Raw genomic sequence first — 27,254 nt, forward strand, 5'->3', positions numbered from 1 at the left:
TAGAATGATATAAGTCGATAAGAAGAAATTCAGGCTGATTTCAGACTTTCCTCCGTAATACTAACTGCTATGAAGACACGAAGCCAGGCTACATAAATTTGAGGGAAAATAGTTTTGCTTCTAGAAATGAAAACACAAAATGAAATATTTTATTTGTAATACAAGCAGAAGGATTTTTGCAGTTATTTAAAGCTGAGAATATACATTATATCAGTATTCAAATGCAAAATATTATTTGACATTGTAGTTCAGATGACAAAAAAAACAACTCAAGAAAGAGGAAGTCAAATTGCAAAGGAGCTAGTGCACATTAAATTAATTAAAATATAGGTTTCTAAATAATTTTTGTACATTTAACTTCATAAGTGAATAAAAATAATTATTTTTATAGAAAAAAAATAATAATACAGAGGCATTTGGAGACAGCTGTGCTTAGAATAGTGGAAAAATCCTGTGTCCCAAGAAAAGGAGCACAGAAGACCGGGCACCATCACCGGCCAACAGGCAAAACTGGAAGGAGACTCTGAAAAGGTGCTTTTTTTCTCCTTTTTTTCTCTCTCAATCTGAGTGGTTCAGTGGAGAAAGCTGAAGGAATTGTCAGCTCTCAGAAATCTCATCCAGACAGGGGTGGAGTTAACATGGTCAGAGAGACTAAGGAGTAATTCAAGTGCAGAGGACGACTCCCTAGGGGGTGTATTTCCCTGAGATGAGGGAGGTGGGGTCCAACTCAAGTGCCTGCCCTGCCTTCAGAACTCAGACCCCAGGGCCTGGGGAAAAACAACCAAGCCACAAACAACTTTAGCTGAGAATCAAAGGGGCCACACCTCTTTACACCAGTGGAGAGTGACAGGCTGACAGGCACCACCTGCAAGGCAGGTTAGGATAAGCAAAGCAGCTAGAGGTCCCACAAGAAAGTCTGCCAATCCTCTCAGACACACCCTCAGGGAAAACTGATACTGAAAATAGCCCACTTCTAGACCTCAGCATGTTCTGCTCTGGGAAAATCTGATTGGAGGAATCAAGGAAACCAGATGCCTAGACAATAGAAGACTACATATCACACTAGGAAAAATGAAGATATGACCCAGTCAAAGGAACAAACTTACACTTGAACTGAGATATAGGAATCAAAACAACTAATTATTAATCAAACAAATCTCCTAAATCATTCCAAAAATCAAATCAATGACTTCAAGGAAGATAGGGCATAAGAGATGAGGGATATAAAGAAAACATTGGGTGAACATGAGGAAGAATGTGAAAGTTTGAAAAAATAACCAGCAGAATCCATGGAAATGAAAGGCACAACACAAGAGATGAAAAACACAATGGAGACAAAAAACAGCAGATTATAAGAGACAGAAAAAAACATTCAGGAATTGGAGAACAAGACACTTGAAATCCTAAACGCAAAAGAGCAGATAGGGAAAAGAATAGAAACATATGAGCAACATCCCAGGGAATTGATTGACAACATGAAGCACATAAATGTATGTGTCATGTGTGTCCCAGAAGGAGAAGAGAAGGGAAAAGGGACAGAAGCAATAATGGAGGCAATAATCACTGAAAATTTCCCAACTCTTATGAAAGACATAAAATTACAAATCCAAGAAGCACAGCATACCCCAAACAGAATAGGTCTGAACAGACCTATGCCAAGACACTTAATAATCAGATTATCAAACATCAAAGACAAAGAGAGAATCCTGAAAGCAGCAAGAGAAAACTGATCCATCACATATAAAAGAAGCTTGACAAGACTATGTCTGGATTTCTCAGTAGAAACCGTGGTGGCAAGAAGGCAGTGGTGTGATATATTTAAGATACTGAAAGAGAAAAACCAATAACCAAGATTTTAATATCCAACAAAACTGTCCTTCAAATATGAGGGAGAGTTTAAAATATTCTCTGGCAAACAGACAATGAGAGTGTTTGTGAGCAAGATACCTGCTCTAATGGAAATACTAAAGGGAGGACTACAGACAGATAGGAAAAGACAGGAGTAAGAGGTTTGGAGCACAATTTTGGGTGATGGTAGCACAATAATGTAAGCACACTGAACAAACTTTACTGTGAGTATGGTTGAAAGAGGAAGGTTAGGGACATGTGGGACACCAGAAGGAAAGATGGAAGATAAAGACTGGGACTGTATAACTTAGTGAAACCTAGAGTGGTCAATGATTGTGATAAAATGTACAAATATGTTTTTATATGAGGGAGAACGAATGAATGTCAACCTTAGAAGGTATTAAAAATGGGGTGGTATTGGGGAAAAAATGCAATCAATGCAAATTAGAGTCTATACTTAACAGAAACATTCTATTATGCTTCCTTTAATGTAACAAAGGCAATATACCAAACTAAAAGCCTATAAGACATAAGGGAGGGTTATGGGATTCTTGGCATTGGTGATGTCTGATTCTTTTATTGTACTTTATCTTTTCTTTTGTTGCTTTTTAGCTGTCATTTTTTCCTTTCTTTTTCTTTTTTCTTTTGTCTCTCTACCTTTTTTGACTCTTCCTCTTTCTTTGTGGAAGAGATGGAAATGTCCTTATATAGATAGTGGTTGTGGTGGTGAATGCATAATACGTGATTATACAGGGAACCATCAATTCTTTACTTAGGATGGAATGTATGGCGTGTGAACAAAACCATCTTTAAAAAATGCATTGATGGATGAACCTTGAGGACATTACATTGAGTGAAATAAGTCAGACACAAAAGGACAAATACTGTATGGTCTCACTGATATGAACTAATTATAATATGTAAACTCATAGACATGAAATATAAGCTACCAGGATATAGAACAAGACTAACGAATGGGGAGCAGTTGCTTATTATGAACAGAATATTTAAGTAGGTTGAATTTAAGCATTTGTAAATGGACAGAGATGACAGTAGCATGTTATTGTGAGAATAACTGACAGTGCTGAATGGTGTGTGAATGCAGTGGAAAGGGGAAGCTTAGAGTCACGTATGTCATCAGAAGGAAAGTTGGAGGTTAAAACATGGGAATGTGTAACACAATGAATCTTGTGGTGGATAATGTCCATGACTAACTGTATAAATATTAGAAATTTCTTTCATAAACTAGAACAAATGTATGACATTATTACTAGAAGTTAATAATAGAGGGGGTATATAGGGAAAAAAATATACCTATTCGTAACTATGTACTACAGTGAATAATATTTTAATGTTCTTTCAACAAAAGTAACAAATGTACTATACCAATACTATGAGTCAATAACGGAGTGGGGGAAAGGTTAGGCATATTGGAGGATTTGAGTTTTCTTTTTTATTTTTATTTATCTTCTGGAGTAATGAAAATGTTCTAAAATTGAAAAAAAAATTGTGGTGAATGCACAAGTATTAATGGTAAAGTGAAAAATCAATTGTAGACTTTGGATGATTGTATGTGATGTAAATAATCTCAATAAAATTGAATTTAAAAAAAAAAAGAAAGAAAAAAATGGGCAAAAATTTGAATAGACTCTTCCCCAAAGAAGTTGTACAAATTACAAGAAAAGATGCTCAACATCATTAGCCAGCAGGGAAATGAAAATCAAGACCACAGTGGATACCATTTCACACCCATTAGAATTGTGCCTCTGCTGTGGAAGACAGTTTGACAGTTTCTTAGGAAGCTATGTACATGTAGAAATATCACATGACCCAGCAATCTCACTGTTAGGTACATACCCCAAAGAATTGAAACCAGGAACTTGAACAGGTATTTGACCTCAGATGTTCATAGTGGCATTATTCACAATATCCAAAAGATGGAAGCCACACAAGTGTCCATCAACTGATGAATGGATAAACAAAAAAAAGATAACCACAGAGTGACTACCACATGAGAGCTTGCTCCCTTGAGGGGAACACGTTGCTTACTATTTTCTACAAAAGGTATTGAAATATTAGCCATGGGTTTCTCAGTTGCAATGCAACCTATTGCATGCAATTATTTCAGTGGGCTCATTTGTCTTCCTCCATGGGTCCTGGGGACAGGGCAACCTGGGCTACCATGCTGCCTGATGAGTGTGGGTGGTGAGTAAAAAGCGGTTTTGCTGGGACACACTGTGCTTTGTTGTCTGCGTTTTGAGTAACAAGCAGTTTCCCTGTGATTCACAGTGCTTTATTGTCTGTGCTATCAAGGTAGGGTTCTCTCATGACAGACAGGATGAGATTAAAAGTACAACCAACAATTATACAAGAGCACCCTCAAAAGCTTGTGAGCAAGAAAGATAAGATTAGGCACACCTAACCTTCCGTACACAAAGGTAGATATTCCAGCCTGTTTGTGTTACGAATGCCAATATTCTTGTGTTCGTGTTTTGACAGAGCTTAGACAGTGTCTCAGAGTAAAGCACCATAAAGTGTAGAAGTAGAAAAGCACTTTCTGATGGTTACAGCTTCCCATATATCCATCTTTACGTGCATACTTTTTCATCGGAGGCTCTTCAATATCCCCATTTAGACTTTGCAAACTCCGAGACAGAACCCATGCCTTTCCTCTGGAGTGACCTCACAGAGCTGGGCTAATGAGCATGGACATGCTCACCAGCTGGGCCTGAGTGGACCCAATGAGACAGGAAAATTGACTTGTCAGTAGAACCAGGGATTGAGACCAAGGGCACATCCCAAGGCCTGGGTTCCACATCTCTGAGGCAGCACAGTACTCCACTAACATTCCCCAAGCATGATCAAGGTTGAAAGATAAAACTGACTTCAAGAAAACAAAGAACTGATCATACCTCTTTCTCACCTGGACATGTAGATGAAAGTTTATGTGCACTACACAGAGAAGCCTTTTCTAGCCATCCGCGCAGCACAATGGACTGTTTTCTCCAGGTCATGGTGAACGTGCTCACGGAGGCACAGCCACATGAGTCCCCATAGATGAGCTCTTCAGGATTTACCTTTTGAGAATCTCAGACTTTTTCTTATAGATTTACATGAACACCTTTAATAATAAAGATTTGTACCTACTGTCATAATTTATACCTGTGGATCATCTGATGCTCTCACGGTGCTTCAAGTGGACTTCAGGTTCCCCTCTCCCCCTGAGAGTCCATAAGCGTGTGACTACAAAGGGTTATCCTGCTCCAAGGCTTCATTTCCCCTGGAGGCCTGGCAGCCCAGGGAGCCAGGAGGGAGGGCAACTCTGGAATGCGGGGGAGAGGGAGACAGAAGCAGAGTGGGGAAGGGGCCAAGGCACTCATGGCCACCAGATGTGCAAACAGTGACCAGGGTGTCCCAAATCACCTCACTTCATTTTGATACCGTGCAGAGAAAACTGATTCAAATAACATCTGGAAGACACACAGAAGTCACTATCAAGGGCATGAGAGAACACATTGATGGCTAAGTGTGGTGTGTGTGAAGCAGGCAGCTCTGGCCCTAAGTCTCGGCCAATGAACAGAGATCTGGACAAATTCTAGGCTACCTCGGAGGCTCCAGGATTAGTTCAAGGCACAACTCCAGACTGTCTGGGAAACTGCTGAATTCAAGGGAGCAGAGAGATGGCAGCAGTGGCCAGGAAATCCAATTTAGGTTAAAGTCAGGAGACCCCATATTCCAAAGTTTTGTAACAAATTGGAGGTGATTGAACATGGATGGGCAGGTAATAAAGAAAACTGAAGGACAGCAAGCAAAGTCTGTAGCAGCTGATCAAAGGCATTTTGAGATAAAAGTTTAAAGTGTTAGCCATCTGCCAGGAATTCCACTTTCTTCACTACTGGCAGGAAAAGAATGATCTGTTTTTATGACTAAATGCTGGGGAGGTGGGCCTTAATTCAAAATTCCACTTTCTTCACTTCTGGCAGGAAAAGAATGACCTGTTTTTCATAACTAAACACTGGGGAGGTGGGCCTTCATTCCAATACACTCTATATTTTGTTGTGATATCTTTCTCTCTATATAATATGTAGACTGCTTTTTTAACTGATGACATTAAAAGCATTTTGTCCTATATTTTTAGATTTTTCTTAAGTACCATGTTGTATGTTTAATTTTTATGGCTCCATAATATTCCATTGTATTCATGATTCATAGCTAATCTAACCATTCCCAGGTCTATAACAATTTGTTTCCAATTTTTTTCTCTTATGAATACTGTGAGGAAGATACACATTATATAAAATTTTTTCTATATTTTTTGACAGTTTATGATAATTTTCTAAAAGTTATTTAATGGGGTCAAAGACACAAACAACTCTAAGGCTCCAACTGCATACTGTAGAATGATTCCAAACATTGTAAATCATTTACAATACAATGATTTGCTTGTCAGACTGTGTTTATATTGCCCCTTGCCCAGATTGGATTATTTTATTACACACTAAAGAGAAACAGGAACAATTCGATAAATGAAAAAGGTAAAAGTCTAATTTTTTCTTTTTTACTTTAGTACTTGAGTTTCTCCCTTAGTCTAAACTTTTGAAAAATTCTCATTAATATTTCTGTGAACCTGTGTGTGACTGTCTGCATGTGTGTATGTGTTGCATGAGGTGTAAATGTTTTAAATCATGTATTATCAAAATATGCTTCACAATGACTAAATAAGAAAAAATTTAGTTGCTATCTGGAGGGTTCCAGTCTAAGAAATGGTCAATACCTGTTAGTAAATCTCTTCGAATAATTTAGGATAATGGATGGTAGAGTGAAGACAATAAATAGTTCCACAACTAATTAATGATCTCTGTATCACTTAGTATATAAACTCACATATACTCTCTGATGAAAAAAGAAAACCAAGTGACAAGATGCCACTTCTATCTCGCTCCATGAAATGTGGCTTTAAGCACAGCCCCTCCCACCACACTATCTGCCAACAGTTGAACAGGGCAGTGGGGCGTTGTCTTAGCATTGCTCATAACTCTGGTGAGGTGGAGGAAAGACATTCTTATCCCAAAGTGTGAGAGGCGATGGATCTCAAACATCGTTGTGTGCAACTAAACGATGGTCGCTTCATTCCTGTACTGGGATTTGGCACCTATGCACCGGAAGAGGTAACAGTAGAGGATTTGGGTTTGAGGGTGCAAATGAAACTAGGCCTAAGGAGGGTGGCTGCCCACCTGGGTTGTCGTAGAACCCTGTTTCTGGGTGACTCTGGGGGACCCCTTGGTCTCAGGTTCACCAGGCTACAGCCATTTATGGATAGTCTTAGGTCAGGGCTTTGAGGTCTCCTGGTGTGGTCACCTACAGGTTATCCTGTGCTTGGCTTTACCTCCTGTTTCCATTTTTAGAAGAAATGAACCTCAGAAGTCAGGGCACTTGCTTCTCACTTGCCTGCTTTGAGGTTGACTGCAATGGGGAACTTCTCTGTACTTTTTATACTTCAAGAAATCTTTCTCCCTACCCAGTATGCATGGGCGAGAGAAGCTTGTGTTGGAAGGGGCCCTGGACTTGAGGGTGTGTGCTAAACGCTGGGTGGGACCTGCAGCTGTGGGGTAGGGCAGCACAGTGAGCAACAGGCTGAAAACTGAGCAATTGGCATGTTTCCTCCTCCTCTCCCTGAAAAACTCAGCCTGACAGGGAAATATGACATCTTTAGGGGAAATGCTATCTTACCACAGCAAGCCTTCACTTCTTTGTTCTTGCTTCAGGTTTGAAGGAAATAGGTAGACATGTTCCTCTCACCTGAGTGGGCAAAGGGGCCACTACGGTAGAATAGAAGCCGTACAACTGGCATTCCAAGTTACTTCTCATGAATTAACTGCATAACAAGAGACAATTTACTTAACCTTTGAGTCACATTATTCCCACCTGTAATATAGGCAGGAATTTTTAACAGACCTTTGAAGAACGGGGCAGGACTTCTTATCTTAGTTGTGTAATTGGGGAGGAAGATGGAAAGAACATGGACAACGCTGAGGCCTCAGCCTTGCAAATCTCCGTGTGCTGGAGGCCTAAGGAAAAGTGCATGGGGGAACAGCAGAGGCAGTTGGGGCTCAGTATCTAATTCCTTGTATAAATGTTGAACAAGGAAAGCTTTTGATACACTTAACAGCAAATGAAAGAAAAAGTTTGCTTCATTTGTCTTTTGTCCATTATCAAATGCGCTTTAAAGTTTTTCTCCAATTTTCATAGACGAGCTATGAACTCAAATTTGTCCAGAATTACATCTTCTGTCATTGGTTGGCTTTGGATTTCAGGCTTATGTCTACTTCATTAATCCCTTACAAGCTGTAGTTAATTTCTTTGTAAATCTATATCCTCAGAGTGTTCATTTTCACTCTTAATATATAGTTCCATCATGCAGTTAGAGTAACTGCAGAAAGAAATTAACATAGCAGACGGCTCTCCTTACAACTGCCTGCTTAAAAGCTTGACCCATGGATGGAGTCTAGGAACTTGAATTTAGGGAGGTGTCTACCATCACTCTGACTGAAAAGTGTGGTTAAGTGTGTCTAAAGTGTGGAACAATGAGGTTTATGCTGAATATCTGTTTCCTTTTAGGGGAATAGATTTTTGTTACATGCTAGGCAGAGCGGCCCTATATGAATAGCCTCCTGTAAAAAGTCTGGGCATTGAATCTGTGATGAGCTTCGCTAGTAGACAGTATTTCCTGTGTGTTGTCAAAAGTTGGTGCTGGTAGAATTAAAGGTATTCACTGTCTCACCTGGAAGAGGACTCTTAAACTTTTGTGACTGGTTCCTCTGAGCTTTGCCACATGAACCATTTCCCTTTGCTCATTTTGCTTTGCATCTATTCACTGTAATAAATCAAAACTGTGAAAACACCTATATGCTCCAGCCTGAGTACATCTAGTGAATCACTGAACCTGAGGGTGGTCTTGGGGAACCTCAAGTTAATGAATATCCATTCCAGTTTTCCAGGGCTGAAGGTGATCTTGGTATGCTCAACTTTCATTACTAAACCTGGAAAAGTCCCAGGCAAATGGGGATAAGTGGTCACCCTACATGCAAAACTAAGACAAGACACAGCGGAGTGACTGATTCTGGTGAAGGCCACTGTTGGGGCAGGGCTTCCTGTCGATCAAATGGATCTCCTCTTTTGCTCCTCTAGGTTCCTAAGAGTGAGGCAGAAGAGGGCACCAAGATAGCAATTGATGCTGGGTATCGCCATATTGATGCTGCTTGTGCATATGAAAATGAAGAGGAGGTTGTATGGGCCATCCGGAGCAAGATTGCAGATGGCACAGTGAAGAGGGAAGACATATTCTATACTTCAAAGGTGTGTGTACATGAATTGGGTGGCAGGGCACATGGAACATGATTGTTTTGGGAAATTAGGTTATATGATTGGTTGAGTAATTGTTTCTTGAATTGTTCTTATACAACAACTTTTATTCATACATGGACTTCTAATCATTGCTATGTTCATATTTTGAGACTTTACTTTAAAGTAGAGTCACATTAATTTTCTGAGCCTCAGCCCAGACAGTGGGATTGGACATGGATTATAGCATTGACAGATCTGTGATCACGTTATGGTTTTCCTTATCATCTGAAAGACTGGAAAATTTCTTAATATTCTGAAATTAATATTCTCAGTTCTCAACTCTGTCAATAAGTGAGGGCAAAGTAAAGGAGCTATTTGAGTATTAAGAAAGATCTAGATGACATTTCTTCTTTTTGGCCAGCACATATTACCATGATGAAACCAATTTTTCCCACAAGTATGTACACAAAAAGAATACTAAATATTCATCCCCAGGGTGTATGAGAATGGAACTATATAAATAGTGGGAAAATGTTTTGTAACTCTATAAAACATAATTCAGAGGATAGATATTACTAGTACTTGATAATGACTTTCATGCCTACACTCATTTCTTTCCATTGTTCAGTAGATGTAATGAAAATATACTCAAATAATAGAGTTTTATGAATATGTCAAATTAAAAGGGAACCCAAGATGAAAGGAAATTTCTTCCATGAGTTCATCAAGTTTTATATATAAAACTGTATATATATTGGATAAAGTGAACCAATCCAAAAGTTAGATTTAAAATCCTTGAAAACTGCACATGGGAAAAACTTTAGCCTAGTAACTTAATGGAACTCTTCCAGCATGGCTGTTTTCCAGTGTTCTCCACATAATATACATGCAAGGAATTCCATTCCTTTCATCTGTTTTGACTTATTAGGGTTTCCATTTCTTTTAGGTATCTCTGATCTTTTTCCTCCATTTCACCTCAATTTTTTCTATATCAATCTTAAATCATAGAGACCCACATATTTAAATGTTCTGAATAAAATTAGTTCTATTCTTACTGATTATAGTCTAGGTTTATCAATGACCCAGGCTTAGCTTAAAATTAATAATGATGGCAAACAAGATTCACTTCTGAATATGCTAAACTAGTCATACTATATCGGATACCTAGTTCCTTCTCTCCTTCACAAAGTCAGCTACAGTGTTAACTCAACAGATCTTTTCTTTGACCTCTGCAGCTTTGGATCACTTTCCTTCAACCAGAGTTGGTCCGACCAGCCTTGGAAAGCTCCCTGAGGAAACTTCAGCTGGACTATGTCGACCTCTACATTATTCATTTCCCAACAGCTCTGAAGGTTTGTAATTTGCATGATCAAAGTCATTTCACTTCCTCAGGCAGCATGACTTTACCTTGCATAGATGGTCAAATTTAGCCTTCTTAGGAGGTTGTAGGGATTATGAAAATGGGGAAGAATCCTAAATAATAATCCATGATTACCTTTTTATTGAATCATATTTTATATCCCTAATTCCATACACCATGGCTCCAAATGATTAGAGTTCAACAAACTCAAAGCCTCTGCTTCAAAAATGTGAAGAAATAACTGGAGCCAGGCCCAAGGCACAGGCCTGATTACGGCACCTCAGCCCCTTGAGGAAGTTCACCAGTGCAGTTTCAGGCAGCTGTCATGAGAAATGAATCTGTTTCATTTTGGTCCACAAAGCATTTTTGTCATTTCCCACCAAATTCAAGCTGAAAGGGGCATGTTGTTGCTCTAAAACTAGTAGCCTCCACAGGGACCTGCAGCCCTTTGCTCTTACTGTTGGCACCAGGTCTAAGGTGAGCTTTGTACCCTGCTCCTAGCCACTAATGACTATGTTGTATAAGACTCTTATTTAAAAGTAGCAGAAATGTAATCAAGCTAGTTTACACACAGATAAGAATTATTTGATTACATACACGGTATGTCCAAGGCAATGCTAGATTTGAGGACTAAAATTTGTTTCTTCCCAGCATTTTCCCATGGTGACTAATATGCATTTGGGGCAGGTCCAAGTTTACGGTGATTAATATTTGAGAATATTTCTGGCTCTTCCAGAATCCATATTAATGCTGAAAAGAGTCTAGATAGACACAGTTTGGACTGTGTGTTTACCCCTGAGACTTCATATGCTTAGGGCATAAGGAACTGTGATTGTCAGCCTGGGACAAGGTTACAATGCTCTTTGGGTGGAAATTAAGACCATGTAACTGTCTGCCTTTTCAGGTGAAGGAGACAATTCCAAAATATAAGCAGCAGAACTAAAGTAACATAATCTACTATGGGTCCCCATTAGGATCTTGGACAAAATATATTTATTGAACATAAAATGGATGTAAGAGATTATAGGAAGTCTATCTCTTAAGACCTTCCTTACCACTGGGTACACAAAGCACTTTGTAAAAATCAGTACCTGCAAAGCTTCATCAACCTCATGGAGCCTTAGGGTCCCAGCCCTAGAGGTACCTGACCCCATGTCTAAGGACAAAGGCATTAATTTGTGACCTCCCTATAATGACTGTTTATATTCCAGCCTGGGAAGGATCTTTGGCCAAAAGATGAACATGGAAAACTGATATTCCACACGGTGGATCTCCATGCCATGTGGGAGGTGAGTGCAGCTCTTCAGAGGACAGAGCTTAGACAAGAAAACTAAGAGAAGGGGGACATGGTTCACTCCTTCACCTGTAACAACTTGAGATTGTCATTAGATGGACCTCAACCTGCATGCTCCAAATTTATAGTTAGGAATCAGACAAAAGATCCCAAAGTTCTCTTGAAGCTCTAACATTGTACTTATTCTTTGATAGCAGTTTCCTGGTCACACAGTGTGTCCTTCCTTCACAACAAAAGCAGACACCACCCCATGGCTATTGGAGCACAGGCAGAAAAACCTTCTCCTGGAGGATGGAACAGGGAATTTTCTACCTGATCTAGAAGGGTACAGGAAATTGGATTTAGAGTTACGTCAATATTATCACTTTCATCAATCATGTGTTCCCAAGACTAGTGAATGTGTGGCACACGTAAAGTTTCAGAACAGCTACAGGAATTTAGTCCATCAAATATAAACCCACCTCCAGCCTAAACCTCTGCTGGAAATGAGAGTAAGATGCGGAATTTTCATAGTATCTCTCACAGGCTTTGACAAACTGAAATTAAATTTTTCTGAAAAATCTTTAGTAAATCTGATTCTAGGGACTCTATTACCATAAACTGGGTAGCAGTTTCATCTCTAGCACAGAATTGCATTGAAAAGTTTAATCAACATGAACATCTCTTGTAACTCAATGACTGCCAATGCATTGAGCTTCCTCTATTGTCCAATGCTCCAAATCAGGCAAATGACTCTCCGTACCTGTTCTGGCAGGAGATGAGATCTTCCTCACTGACTTAACTATTGCTTTGGCTACCAGCTTGGTGCCCATCCTATAATACGGTATTCTATGTGACAAACTATTACAGGTTTTACCATTTCTCAAACTATGTCTTTCTATAATTCAGCTGGAGACATTCAGACAATTTTGCTACATTCAGTCCACTATATTATAGACATAGAATCAGGACATTCATCTATTAACCTTTTACTCAAAAAATATTTACTGAGCAGCTATTATGCATGGGACATGGGGATAAAAAAGCCGCTGCCCTCATTGATCCCACATACATGTCAGAGGAGACACACAAAGAACTAAAAGGGTAAACATAAGTTTGTCCGATGATGACAAGCTACACGAAGAACAAAAAAGCAAGGCAAGGGGGATGGGGCAAGTGATGAGGAGGTAACTCGCAGAATTGCAATTTATTGGCATCTAAGTGAAATCCTCATTTAAACGGAGACATTTGAGCAAAGATGTCTTATGAAGGATGAGCAAAGGAGATAACTAGGGGAAGACTATCTGCGGAGAGGGGACAGCAAGTTCAAAGGCATTTAAGTGGTACAATGTGTAGTGCCCAAAGAACAGCAAGATCACTCATAAGACTGGGAGAGGAAAGGGTGGGATGAAACTGGAGGGCAAATGGCAGATCAGATCATGTAGATCCTTTTAGGAAGGACTTTAACTTTTACTCAGTATGAGCTTGGAAGCCATTAGAGGGTTTTTACCTGATTTACTTTTTAATTGGAACACTGTATATTTGCACTAATAAAGTAGCCAATAGCCATATGAAACTCTTTCCATTTACATTAATTATAAATCATTAATATGCATAAAATCAGAGCTCCAGTCACACATTCTAATTAGGAAATAGCACCTTTGTCTAGTGGTTACCATATTGGACAGGAAGGACATGGACTATTTCCAGCATCAGAGAAAGTTCTATTGAGGAGCACTGTGCCCACGGCAGTGGACTGTAGACTAGAAGCAGGAAGACAAGCTAGGAGGCACTTGAAATTGTCAGGAGGAGTAATGATGGTGTTTTGGCATAGAGGCAGTGAAAGTGGTGAAACCCAACTGGATTTGGGACCAATTCTAAAGGCAGAGATGGCAGGGATTTCTCCTGGAATGGATGAGGGGTGTGAGAAAATGAGAGGGACTGACGTACTCTGGGTCATTGAACTGAGACAATGGGAGGGTGGAGGTGGCATCACTGAGGAGAGGACTGCAGGAGGAACAGGTTAGGGGGTAAGATCAGGAGCTCTCCTGTGGACTTGTTCAGTATGAGATGCCTATTCAGACATCCCAAAGGAGATGTTGAGTTGGAGGTGAACATAGGAGTCCATAAATAACAAAATCTTGAGATGGGTCTAGGATGGAGATATCAACTTGGGAGCCTTGGGCAAGTATTTAAACAATAAATCTGGATGAGGTCATGTGGAAGGGAGAAAAGATAGAAAAGAGACAAGTTGAGATAACCGAACGTAGAAGTTTCTAACATTTGAGTTGAGAAAGATGATGAAGCTTCAAAAGAGGAAAAGCCAGTAGGGGGACCACCAAAATAGATCAGTGCTTGGAATTAAATGAATTAAAAACAAAAGTATTTTAGGGAAAAGGTATTGACTGTGCCCAGCACTGCTACTAGGTCAAATGAGATAGGCATCACTGGATTCAGCAACTCACGATCTTGACAATGGCTATTTGGTGGAATGGGACTGGCTGGGGAGGGGGGGGGGGGGGCTTAAGGGAATGTCAAAAAGAGAAAGGGAGGGGAAGCATAGGGAGCAGTGAGAATAAACAATTCTTCCCCTCACTGTGCAACAGCCTCTCCTGTTTTCCCTGGAAGGAAATAGTCATTTCTTTCTAATTGATTTTCTTCACTTTTGACCTTATTACTTTTTTGTTCTTTGTCGCAATTAACATCTCTTAGCTACATGGTCATTTGTTGACACATGTTCTTAACAGTGCTGTCTTTCATCATTTCATGACCTAGAGCCAATTTACCAAAATCCTTCTCCACAACCCCTTCCTCCCAGGCCCTGGAGAAGTGTAAGGACGCGGGATTGACCAAGTCCATCGGCGTGTCCAACTTTAACCACAAGCAGCTGGAGAGGATCCTGAACAAGCCAGGGCTCAAGTACAAGCCTGTCTGCAACCAGGTGAGCAGCCCCCTCAGCCCACCGGGGCTTTCCCTTTTCTGTTCTTCACCCCTTCTTCCTGCACTTCTGCCAGGTGACTATGCACCTCCCCTCCTACTCACCTTACCTCTGTGGACCAGAATACTCAAGAGAGCATGGCACCTGTATGAGGACAGGGATGGGACCCTTAACTGTGTCTCTGCTTGGTAAAGTCTTAGGGAAAATGCTGGGGAGACCTACTTCAGCACTAAATCATATGAAAGAATTTAGAGGAAGAGAAGGAGATCAAGGAGGGATGGAAGAGTTAACAACACCTTTAGGAGGAAGGTGGGCAGTTACCTGACCTTTCAAACATGGCCAGAGATTGGGTGAGTGAAAGTGATTTGGAAGGAATTGTATATGGTAAGGAATCCAGCAATCATGGAGGAGTGAGTATAAACAAGGAAAGAGTGAAAACAGATCCTATAGGTGTTGTGGGCTTGTGTTGGGTTCGGAGCTTGAACTCTTCATCCTGGTTCTTGACAGAGGAAGCATACATATGGCAAGAATTTACGTGAGATTATAAAGTAACCAAGGTTTCAGGAATGAAGTAACCAGTTTATGGTGATGATAAAGGCAGAGGAAACTGACTCTAAGGAATTTTTCACAGGTAGAGAGGGCAGATCTTGTGAATAATTCTTAGTTTGGTTCTCCCTGCTTTCTACCACTAAATTCACTGTTAAAAAATATCTATTCTGAGACTGGTTCTTTGTTCTTACTTACTTTTTAACAACTTGGAAACCTAGAAGTGGTAGGTGTCCTAGATTTGATAATATATTTATAAAATTCAAGACTATCTTTTTGATATATATTGATATACCACATAGGATTTAACTAGAAACATTGAAAACCTGATGGGCTCTATGATTATTTTTATCCCTAACTATCAAAATTTTCAAAGTAAAATTTATATTACGATAAGACAATGTGTATATTTTCCTACTGATATTCAAAAATGGTTGAGATTTTGCCATGTTTGCCAAAGATGTGTGTGTATGTGTGTGTGTATACATATATACATATGGTAAATGTGTGTATATGCCACATACACATATATGTGTAATATATGTGTAACATTTTACTGAGCCCTTCCAATGTAAGTGGTAGACATGACACTTCACCCCTAAATCCTCATGCTTCATCTCATAAGAATGAAGATATTCTCTCACACACTCACAGTTCTGTAATTTATCAAAGAAAATTAACAATAATTCCCTCTCATGTACTATCTAGTTCATAGTCATATTTCTCCACTTGTTCTAATAATGCCTTCTATAGCTTTGTTTTTCAACCAGGATGCATTGTAGCTCACATATTCCTTTGTTATGTTTTTTACGCTCTTTTAATCTCCAATCATCATTCAATCCTTTTTTCCCAGGATATACAAACAGGTTTTTGCCAAATATTCTGTATTTATCAGATCGTAGCTTTGTGATTTAAGGTAGCCTATTTCTCTAGTATGTGATTCTATACAAAAGAAGTTACATCTGAAGATTTAAGGAGATTCAGGTTACACATTCATGGCAAGAAAATTTCATCCGGAGGCTGAGTCCTTCCAATTGCACTCCATTAGGAAGCACAGGATATATTATCCTGCTACTCCTGAGGCTAGATTTCATCTCTGGTAGCCAGATCTACTCTATAACATATGTCTTTTCCTTTGCAATTGCTAAGTAATATGATGGGAGGTGATTTGACATCAGGGAAAACTTATGTTCCCCTACAGCATTACATTTAGTGGTTTATATCCACCTAAGATATTTGCTGAAACAGTTATTTCATTGAGGTTTGCAAATAATAATTTTCTATTTTCATCACTCTTTTTTCTTTTCTTAGTGGACATGTTTCTATATTAAAAAATTCTCACATCAACTCAGAATAATCACAATTATTCTTATTAGTAGATGAGGTACATGCTTAATTCTATCCCTTTAATGATCAATGTTCTGAGGAGTTACCCTAGTAATCACCTTCAGTGCTGGCAATTATTTTTTGTTCTCCCCTCTGTCTCTCTCACCACCACTCTTTCTCGTCCTCTTTTCCTCTGTCTCTCATCACTATTAACTCATTGATTTTAATATATTTGATGTGTTAGAAATGTATTAGTCATTATTTCATTTGATGATCAAATCTACCCAATGGAATCCCCTACAAAAATGGTCAATTAGTCCTTCTGACATGCCCTCATAAGTCTTTGATCATTTTCTTCCTTTCTGCCTTTTATGTCCACAGCTCAAATGGTTCTTTCCCTACCTCACATCCAGTGTTAGCAATTTCTCCTTTTAGAAGGCAATGGTATTTAGTAAGGAAGACCCGGGCAATTGAGGTGTTTCTGGACCATCATTATTTTGGTCTTCTCAGTGGACAGAAATAGAAAATTTATCTTAGTTCAAGTCATTAGTTCATATTGATGTTTTCAGTTCATGTTTAAGTCTGCAGGGTTTTTATTCAGCTTCTTTGACTTTCAATCCTACACTTACACTTTAAGATGATTTTTCCTATAAACTAACACATTTCTGTCTCAGCATTCCACAGGTAGAATGCCACCCTTATCTCAACCAGAGAAAGCTGTTGGACTTCTGCAAGTCAAAAGATATGGTGCTTGTGGCCTACAGTGCTCTGGGATCCCATCGAGAAGAAAAGTGGTAATGAGGGCAATGGGGAGTTTGCCTAAATTCCCATTAGAGGTGAACCATATTTAATCACACCAAACTCTGTTTCCTGGAGGTAACTCTCAATTATCTGACTGAATGGGGGAGAAGGACTGTAGAAATAGTCCTCCTTTAAATCCCATAACCCACCAAATGCATTTCCATTGTCTCTGTCTGGTTATAATTTATTTAATAACAATTATCTACCTAAAAATATAAATATAAATATAATCTAAAAAGTGAGATCAAAGACATAAACTTCCAATCATAATTTTGATAGTTATTACTGGTTAGCACAATTCAAAGTAACATCTTCTACAATCATCAGTTACTTTATCTCCAAATTCAGTATAATATTATGTATCTCCCAGTATACGAAGATGGAATGAAATTACCACTGAAAATATTTTGTAATGTAGTATTGAAATGGTAAATATTATACTTCAAGTTAAGAATGAATAGTTCTCATTTCAAGTCTACAAAATTTTTTAACAATGTTAGAAAGTTAAAATTAAAATATCCAAATATTCCCTTTCTTTTTAGTCACTCATTTTCTTGTTCTTCTTCTGGAGCTATACCTACAGAAGACAGCCACTGGGAAATAGAAGAGAAAAATTGAAGGATCTGAACCATTCTTCATCAAGTCAAGCATACATCAAATGACCTAGAGGGGATGATAAAATACTAATTGCTGTACCCCTCACCTGGCGCTCTGATTTAAGGGATCTGGGGTGAAGTCCGAGAATTTGAATTTCTAATAAGTTCCCAGGTGGTAGAGTGCTGCTGGGATGGTGACCATCTTTTGAGAACCTCTGGCCTAGGTTAGATCACCTTAATCTGATAGGAGCCTCCTAGTAAACTGAATACCGAGCCACAATATTCAGCCATTCTGCTTTCCTTCCAGGGGGGGCAAGAACGCACCTGTTCTCTTGGATGATCCAGTTCTTTGTGACCTGGCAAAAAAGCACAAGCGCACCTCAGCCCTGATTGCCCTTCGCTACCAGATCCAGCATGGGGTCGTGGTCCTGGCCAAGGGCTTCAATGAGAAGCGGATCAGAGAGAACATGCAGGTGAGGAGCAGGGCTGTGGGCCCAGGAGGCCTCGATACTATTCCACGTGTGTTCTGCTTTGAAAGCATCTCAACACATCTTTGGGCCACGATGATTTCCCCAATGATTCCTATCCACCTATGCACCTGTGCCCCATCGCATTCCCAATAGTTTCCTCTTCTTCTACAACTTCAAGGAAACAATAGTGGATGGAGAGAGTATGGGGCAGGGATCAAAAATATGCATTCTAACCCTATGTGTGTAATTGAGTCTGTAACCTTGCTGAAGTGACATCTCATTTTCATTTCTGAAATAAGGGAGCCAGATTAAGTGATCTTCAGCCCCCAAATCTCTAGGATACTTTTGCCAGGACCTAGTTGACAGCTCTGAGCCAGAAGTGACAACCTAACCAAAGAGAATAGATAATCCCCAATTTAATGCTGCTGCTGAGAACAGTCTCCTCCTCCCTTAGTTCCTACAGGAAGAGGCTCCATCAAGGCTAAATGTTCTCATCTCTGATATTTCACACTTTCAATGACTTTGATTTTTTTAATTATTTTTAAATATTAAGTAGTATTAAAATGTATAGAGTAGAAAGTAACTCTCTTCTGATCGTCTTCAGTCTCCCAATTACCCCTGTCTTTCTCTGCATATCAGTGTCTGTTGGCCTTTTCCTGTATCACTTCCCAGAGATATTCCCTGAGTATATAACCTCTTCAAAAATTAATGCAGAATGATATACACTTTGCTTTTTAATTTTGATTTCAGAGACACAAATTTTCATTTTGATGTGACAAGATGAAAGCTTTTGAAAGGTTCAATTGTGTGCTACCAATTTGACCAGTCAGTTGAGTGAGTCAACATGCTTGCCACAAGCTTTCCAAAAATATTAAAAGTATCATAAAATGTGTCTGACACACATTTATGCTTAAAATAGTAACAATGAACTGAATCTTTGGACAATTCAGGTTATGAAAATAACACATTGTCCCTAGCTGATTCTTACTGATCGTATCTCCTTCCCAAAGAAATATCCGTGTCCTAAACTTTAGGATAATCATTTGTTTCCTTGATTATTTTTACATTTTACTACCAAAGAACATATCACTTAAGAAACCTTTCATTTTGACTTTTTTGAACTTTGTATAAATGGGATCAAACTATATTCTTCTGTAACTTGCTTCCTTTTGTTAACATTAAGTGTGAGAACAATTCAGGTTGATGCAAGAGGCTGTACTTGGTTCATTTTTACTTCTCCACAGCATTCATATTTAATGACTATGCCATAATTTATTTATCAATATCTTAGGACCACTTGTGATGTTTATTTGTGGGTTTTTTTTTTTTGCCAATTTGAATAATGCTTCTAGATACGTTTTTGCAAGTGTCTCCTAGTCCACTTATTCAAGCGTTTCCTTTGGATATATTCTTAGATCTATGAATGGAATGGCCAGAAAACATGAACGAGAAAGTTCGCATTTATTTGATCACATCAAAACTTGTGCAAAGTGACTCCCCTGATATAAACTCTCATGGGTCATATATGAGACATCTCCCTGCCCCACATCCTAGCCAACACCCAATATTATTAACTACAATTTTTGGCCATTTTCTGGGATAGGTGGAACCCCTCATTGTGGTTTTTTCATTTCTCTAAATACTAATGGAGCTTACTTTGTCCACTTTTATAAGGTTATCTTTTATTTACTTATAGAAGATTATTTTGGTACCCTTAGCTATAGCTTCATAACTGACCAAATCAAAACGTTGATGCTTAATATAGAAACATTTATGTGCCACCCTCACATATATTTGTTGAAACTTCTTCTCCCAATTTGTGCTCATTTTTCATTTTCTGGATGGTGAGTTTTAATCAAAGTTCTTTATTATAGTCAAATTTATCACGCAGTTCATGTGTGGTTTGTGATTGCTGTGTCCTTTCCTACCTTGAACACATGACAATATTCTCCTATATTATTTGTAAAGATATAATATACTTTCCTTTCAAAGTCACATCTTTAATTCACCTGGAATTGACATTTTAGTACTATGTGAAATTAGAATTCATGTACATATCTATGTAGGTATCTATGTGTGTGTGTATATATATAGATACATATAAGTATATAGATGTCTGTGCTCATACACGTGACTATATGTGTGTGTGCATGTGTATACAATTGAAAATGGATGTCCAACTGTTTGAGCACCAATAATTGAAAATTTCACATCATCCCACAAATGTGCATTTGTCATCTCTATTATACATCAAGTATCCATACTCTGTTGCCAAGCTCTCTCTTCTCTGATTTGGTCTATTTGCATTAAAATACTGTCTGAATTTTAGTGGAAAGTAAATCTTGCCATCCAAAATGGCAATCATTTTTTCCTATTTCCTTATTTTTCTCTAAGATTGTCTTGATTGTTTTTGACTGTTTTTTCTTTCATATATAATGTGGAATGACCCCATTGAGTTTCAAAAAGTAAGTATTTACATGAGATGAATTGAAGCTGTAGATCAAAATGGAGTGAAAGGATTCTATCCAATATTAGTAATTCCAGTTCATGAACATAATGTGAGCTTCCATTTATTTAGGGGTTCTTTAATACCTTTTAATTAATACCACATATATCTCCATAAATGCATTGGTGTATGTTTATTGCTAAATATATTCATAGATCAATAATAAATTTATATTTTGAAAATTAACAAATGTTCAGAAAAGTTGAAAGAATAGTGTAATAAACATCTATTACCTACAAATATCATTTATTGAATATTAATACTTCTGCATGCTCTCCCGACACATATCTGCTACATATCCTCCCTCTCCATCACTGTCTCTGAGTATTGCTATGTATACAGGCACATTCATTCTCTCTATCCTTTAGGTACTTCTCATTACAAATACCCTAGAAGTTTACCTTCTATCCTCTGTGTCTCTCAAACTCTTTGATTTTCCCATATACTGGTTTTTATGTATAGCATTCTGGATAACCTACTGAGCTCTATCTTCTGGTTAAATAATCCTCATTCTGCTCTAATATATTATTAAAGTTGTCTTCTGTATTTCTAATATCAAGTTTTATGTCTAGAAATTATGTAGTATTCTTTAATAATCTCTTAATCATTCTATTGAGTTTCTTTTTCTCTGAATTTTTTCAAGCACAGGTATCATAGTTATTTTACTGTTTCTCAGTGCCAATATTCACAACTCTTGTTGATCTGTTTCTTCTCCCTCTTATTCCTTGCGGTACACATTTGTGATGACTTGTTCCTGCAGTTGTTGGGATGTTATCATGAGATCCTCATTTTCCATGTAATTATATCTGTGGGAGCCTTTTGAGGCCCTTAATTAAGGTGGCTTCTCCAGATGACACACTACAAGTCCAGGAAAACACTACGTTAATTTGGAAGTTTAAGTATCTTTGGACCACTGAGCAATTTGCATTCAGGGTGCAAATGGGCAAAAGGCATGACCTGTGGTTGCAGCAGTGATTTACCCCCATCTCAGCACAATATTGATATTTGAAACAAACAATTTCCATTGTTTTTCTCTGTTGAAGTTCAAGCTTATCTGGACTAGACAGGATTTTAGGGTCTGAAGTTTTCAGGAGAGTATTTTCTAGTAAATTTTCAACTTGAGTACACTCAGTCTTCGTCTCTTTTTATTTGCACATTATTTGTTAGTCAGTACAAACAAAACAAAATAAACATGATGCTCAGTCATGGGGTTTGGCAAATGTTTTCAAGTTAGGGAAACTGTAAGTCTTGGTTTGCCAGGTATGTACAACATGTACCTGTTCCAGGGACACCGAGAACATCCTCTCAGTCTCATAAATGTTAGTGAATTTTTGTACCATAAAAAGTAATGATTAGTTTATAACAAATGACATTTTCAAACTGTTGACTCTTTTTATAAGAGATAAAGGTTTTACTTTCAGTTAATCACCTCTTTTTATAAATTCTCCGGTAGCATTTTAGAATCTTCTTCTGCTATCCCTTCTCCATTTCCTCCTAAACTGAAACTTAGGTGACATATCTTATTGTTGCCATTACAAATGGGATTTTTGCCTTCTGTTTTTATTTCTAATAGATTGTGTAGTATTTGGATATTTATTGACTTTTGTTTGTAATATTCCACTGGACACAGTATAAATTCCTTGTAATAATAATGATTTCTTTGTCTCATCCAGATTAACACTTATAAGACTTAAATGTAGTAAATGTTTTCCTACTTTCCTAATAGCTTTTTGAATTCCAATTGCCAGAAAAGGACATGAAGGTCTTAGATGGAATGAACTGAAACACCCGCTATATCCATGCTGAATTGTATGTGACAAAATTATTGCTTCTTTTTTTTCTGATGACAACAGTAAGACAGCTGTCATATTTGTCTCAATACCAGCATGGCACAGGCCAGTTTGAGACAGGGAAGGGACAGGAACTTTCCCAAGACCCTCAAACTGGATTCCCTCAGAGCTATGTTTACTGATTCAGCACATGGGTGAGCAGGGCCAGGGTCAGCTCGGAGTTCCACACACACGTCTCTGCACTCCTCACTCTGTATCACTTTCCACAGCAACCCCACATCATTGATGAATCTCCACCTTCCCTGTGGGCCTCTCATTTCTATAATATGGTGGAAATACACTATGGAAATTACAAATGAAGCACGGCTAAATGTTTCCAAACCTGTATTAATGAACTTCTTCTAAACTTGGAAATTACAAATGAAGCAAGGCTAAACGTTTCCAAACCTGTATTAATGAACTTCTTGTAACTTGATCTCTTCCTTATAATGATAAAAGACACCTCCATCATTCCTGTGTTCAATCAGAAATTTCCATTACCCCAAAATGTAATAATTCATTGGGTCCTGTAAATTTTATATCTTGAAAATTTTTCAAATCTCTCCCTTCCTCTCTGACTCGTGTCACTGCAGGTCCCAAACACTGCATTTTGCATTTTCCTCTAGCAAGGCAGGCCTTGGTAGAGTGTGTCAGAACTGCTGGTTTTAATTGAATAAATTTTGTTAATCTCAATGCCAATCATGTATAAGGTTAAGCAGAAGAGAGTTTGAATTCAAAAGAAAAGTGCATTGGCAAAACCTCTATTGTTAGAGAGAATTTACAGCCTGTAGATACTTTCTGTTCATCCATGCTCTAAGGTTCTAGGTTGTGAAAATCATATGCAATAGAAATTATGGAAAACTATTGGGAATTTAATTCATAATGAAAGTCATGTGATAATGTATGTTAAGGGTAAAAATGATACTTCAGTATTGAAAAATAGATCCATTTACTACTACCATTCCTAATTTATGTGGTGTAGAGCAAAACAAAGAATAAAATAGGAAACTAATGCAAAGCAATCAGGAGAATGACAAGAAACAAGAAACTCTTGCCACCAACTAAGCATTTTAGTCATAATCTTTTTTTTATCACTTTGTATTATGTATTGTTCTCACCTATAGAGATCATCCCTATAGTATAGTAGTCTTTGCATTTCATTTTTTCTGGTTTTGAATCTTACTCAATATGTCACATGTGGTAGTCAGCAGTAAATAACTAATGAATTATTAAAATGGATGTGAAAGTGCTGTCAGCAATGTGTAACATTTTTAAAAAACTTATTACTGCTGAGCATGAACTAGAGTTCTTGCTCATAACTGGTAGAATCAGTTTCTGCTTTCAGTGGGAAATCAAATTTTAAAAAACCAGGAAATTGCTTTGCTTTATTTGTAAATGGAATTAACGGAGGAGGATTTATTTGAATACCTGCAGAAGTCCAAAATATGTATTGAATTCCATGAATGGGAATATATTTGATTACTTAAATATTTTTAAACAGAAACTTCATTATGTCATTATGTTTATGGAAGTTGAAGAGGTAGGGTTTATCGATAGCCAGTAAATAAAATTTTTTATTTTCACCTAGTCAGTTTCATAGAAACCATGTTTGTGTCACTCTAGCAATACAATCATTGCATCCACATTACCCATTGTTCTTTCTCATTTTAGTGCCACTGGCCACCCTGAGTATCCATTTACTGAAGAATATTAGCAGGGAGCCCTTCGCCATGCCTTCTACCAGGAGCTCCTGTGTGTGCAGAGTGATGCGGGAAACGTCTCAGATGCTCTTGATTAGAGACATCACCTATAGCTAAATCCATGCTGCTGAGAAACTCACACTCAACTAGACTCAAGTCTACAGGACAGGCATTAAATTTTTGTTGGTTTGCAAGCAATTAAGGTTAATTTTACACAGAGATCCTTACCCATTCCAGTCTCTGTTTCTGTTATTTAAATTTGTTTCTTTCTGTTCATTATGGACCAAAACTAGGATTTGCAGAGAGGCTGAGGAGAAGCGAGAGATGTATCAGCAATTTCATACACATTCCTGGTTGGGGACGGAGGGTGGGGCCTCCACTCTGTTAGCAAAGAAGTAGTTAGCAGCCATGTGAAAGGATTTCTGAAGCACTTTGAGGACTATGAAAACACGACATATAGTTAGGAAGGTGAGGAACATGTCAAAAGGAAAACAACACTACAAGGTCTCCCTTGGAGCAGCTCAGAGGATCAGAGCTCCAGGCAGTCTTGGAAGGAGAGGTCGCTGTGGCCGATGGTCAGTGGCTAAGTGGGAGGGAAACCAGTCTGAGAGGATGGACTCGGGTATGTGCATTGGGCAGAGGGAGTAGAGCACATTCACTGATATAGTAATATTAACACAGGCTCTCTTGATAATGGAATCAGCCTAAATTAGACCCAATATTTGGACCTGGATGAATCATTGCCGGCAATTCCATGCCTACATGTTCATCCAAGATCAATGGAAACCTACGTTCACACAAAGATTTGTACGCAAATGTTCATAGAAGCATTATTCATACTAGCCCAAACTTGGAATCAATCCAATTGCCCATTAATTGGTGAATGGAATCACAAAATGTGGTACATCCATAAAACTGAATATTACTTGCTCATAAAATGACTGAATCATTGCTGTCTGTAATGACCAGGATGAAGCTGAAATTGTTTTGCCAAATGAAAGAAGAAAATCACAAATGAATACATCTCATATAATTATGTATACATGAGATCACTGGAAAGGAAAATCTCCATAGACATAAGGTCGGTCAGAGGTTGGCTGAGCCTGGGGTTGGGAGCAGTAATTGCCTACAGATGGGATCAGTGGGAGTGATGGAAAGATTCCAAGACAGGATTGTGGTTATGACTGCATAACTCTATCATTTTACTAGAAGTCACCCAACTATACAATTATAATAGTGATTTTCATGAATTTTGTGACATGTAAATTATACACCAATAAAAGTGCTGAATTCTGTCAATAGATGTGAATGTTACCATTATTCTTAATATACCCACTCCTATCTCATTAGTGAATTAGCATTCCCACTGCCTACTCCGATTGCCATCGCCATTCCCATTGCTTGGGCTATTTTGTTCTATTCCCTTGACTTTGACTTTGACCTTCATTTTGACTTTGCCATTACCCTTGCCTGTGACTTAGCCCTGCCATTGCCATTAGCAAGCGTCACTATTACTATTATTCCAGGATTCATCTGGAATCCTGTAGCATGAAAACCAGGAGCAGACACAGCCCAGGAGCACGCAGCGGCACTGAGATTCCTCTCCCGTCTGGATGGGAGCTCTTGGGTTTGGGGCAGGAGGACCCCTGGGTCTCCTCCGGTCCTGAGTGGGTCTGTACACTCCTTGGACTCTGGTGACTCCTCTCTTTCCACCGTTCACACAACGGCCATCTTCAAACTCTCTCATCTGCAGCTCCTGTGCTTTCTTCAAAGTGTCCCTCTTGGCTGTAGCTCCTCTTCAAAACATCACTCACAGCTGCACTGAGTTCCCTCTGCCCATCAGCTCATTTATACAGTTCCACTGATCAAGGCCCACCCTAAATGGGTGGGGCCACACCTCCATGGAAATTATCTCATCAGAGTTATCACCCACAGTTGGGTGGGGTGCATCTCCAAAGAAACACTCAAAGAAATCTAATCAAAACTGATAAAATCTGCCCACACAAGATTACATCAAAGATAATGGCATTTGGGGGACACAATGCATTCAAACTGGCACATTCCACCCCCTGGACCCCAAAATGACATTATCTTTCCATATACAAAATACATTCATCCCACAACAATATCACAGAAACTTAAATCATTTCAGTAACAATAGTTAAGTACAAGATCCCATCAAAATCAATTATAGGCCTGGTCAGTCCTAAGGCACAATTTTCCTTTAGCTGTGGATCTGTGAACTGAGAACAAGTTATGTGTTTCCAAAACACAAAGAAGGGACATTCATAGGATAAACATCCCAATTGCCATAAGGAGAAACAGTAAGGAAAACAGGGTTAACAGGACCAAAACAGTTCCTAAAACCTGCAGGGCAAACTCCATTAGATTTCAAAGTCTGAGAGTCCTTAACAGAAGAGAGCGGAAGGCTAACTCTTCCTAAGGGCCTTTGCGGCAGCCCTTTCCTCTCCAAACGCTTGGGTGAACTCTCCAACATATCCACACATTGGGGAGACCACCTTCTCAGCCCCACCCTCCTCAAATATTGGGGCAGCTCCCGGATTCCCTTCCATCTCCGGGGCACACAATCAACCCCTTCAGAACAGTGTGGTGGCAGCCAGGCTCTCTCCAATTCCCTGGGAATGTGCTCCACCCTCTTTGGGACCTGGGGTGACAAAACTCTTCCCGAGCATCGAGGTGGAAGGCCCATCATCGAC

The 27,254-nt window shown here is 38.7% G+C and overlaps 2 protein-coding genes across 2 annotated transcripts in view; one reads left to right on the forward strand and one right to left on the reverse strand.

Moving 5' to 3' along the window:
- The window catches only part of LOC119542938 (aldo-keto reductase family 1 member C1 homolog), a 390,984-nt gene that overhangs the window by 133,738 nt on the left and 229,992 nt on the right, over positions 1 to 27,254 (reverse strand). The gene's annotated exons all lie outside the window — the stretch shown is intronic.
- Positions 6,933 to 25,832, forward strand: LOC119543238 (aldo-keto reductase family 1 member C1 homolog). Its single transcript, XM_037847987.1, has 9 exons — positions 6,933 to 7,016; positions 9,037 to 9,204; positions 10,428 to 10,544; positions 11,764 to 11,841; positions 14,644 to 14,766; positions 17,320 to 17,429; positions 17,979 to 18,256; positions 18,340 to 18,505; positions 24,509 to 25,832. Exons 1-7 carry the CDS (start codon positions 6,933 to 6,935, stop codon positions 18,052 to 18,054), a joined length of 756 nt encoding a protein of 251 aa, XP_037703915.1. The 3' UTR covers positions 18,055 to 18,256; positions 18,340 to 18,505; positions 24,509 to 25,832.

This window comes from Choloepus didactylus, chromosome 8 (assembly GCF_015220235.1).
Source record: "Choloepus didactylus isolate mChoDid1 chromosome 8, mChoDid1.pri, whole genome shotgun sequence".
In the NCBI taxonomy this organism is placed as follows: domain Eukaryota; kingdom Metazoa; phylum Chordata; class Mammalia; order Pilosa; family Megalonychidae; genus Choloepus; species Choloepus didactylus.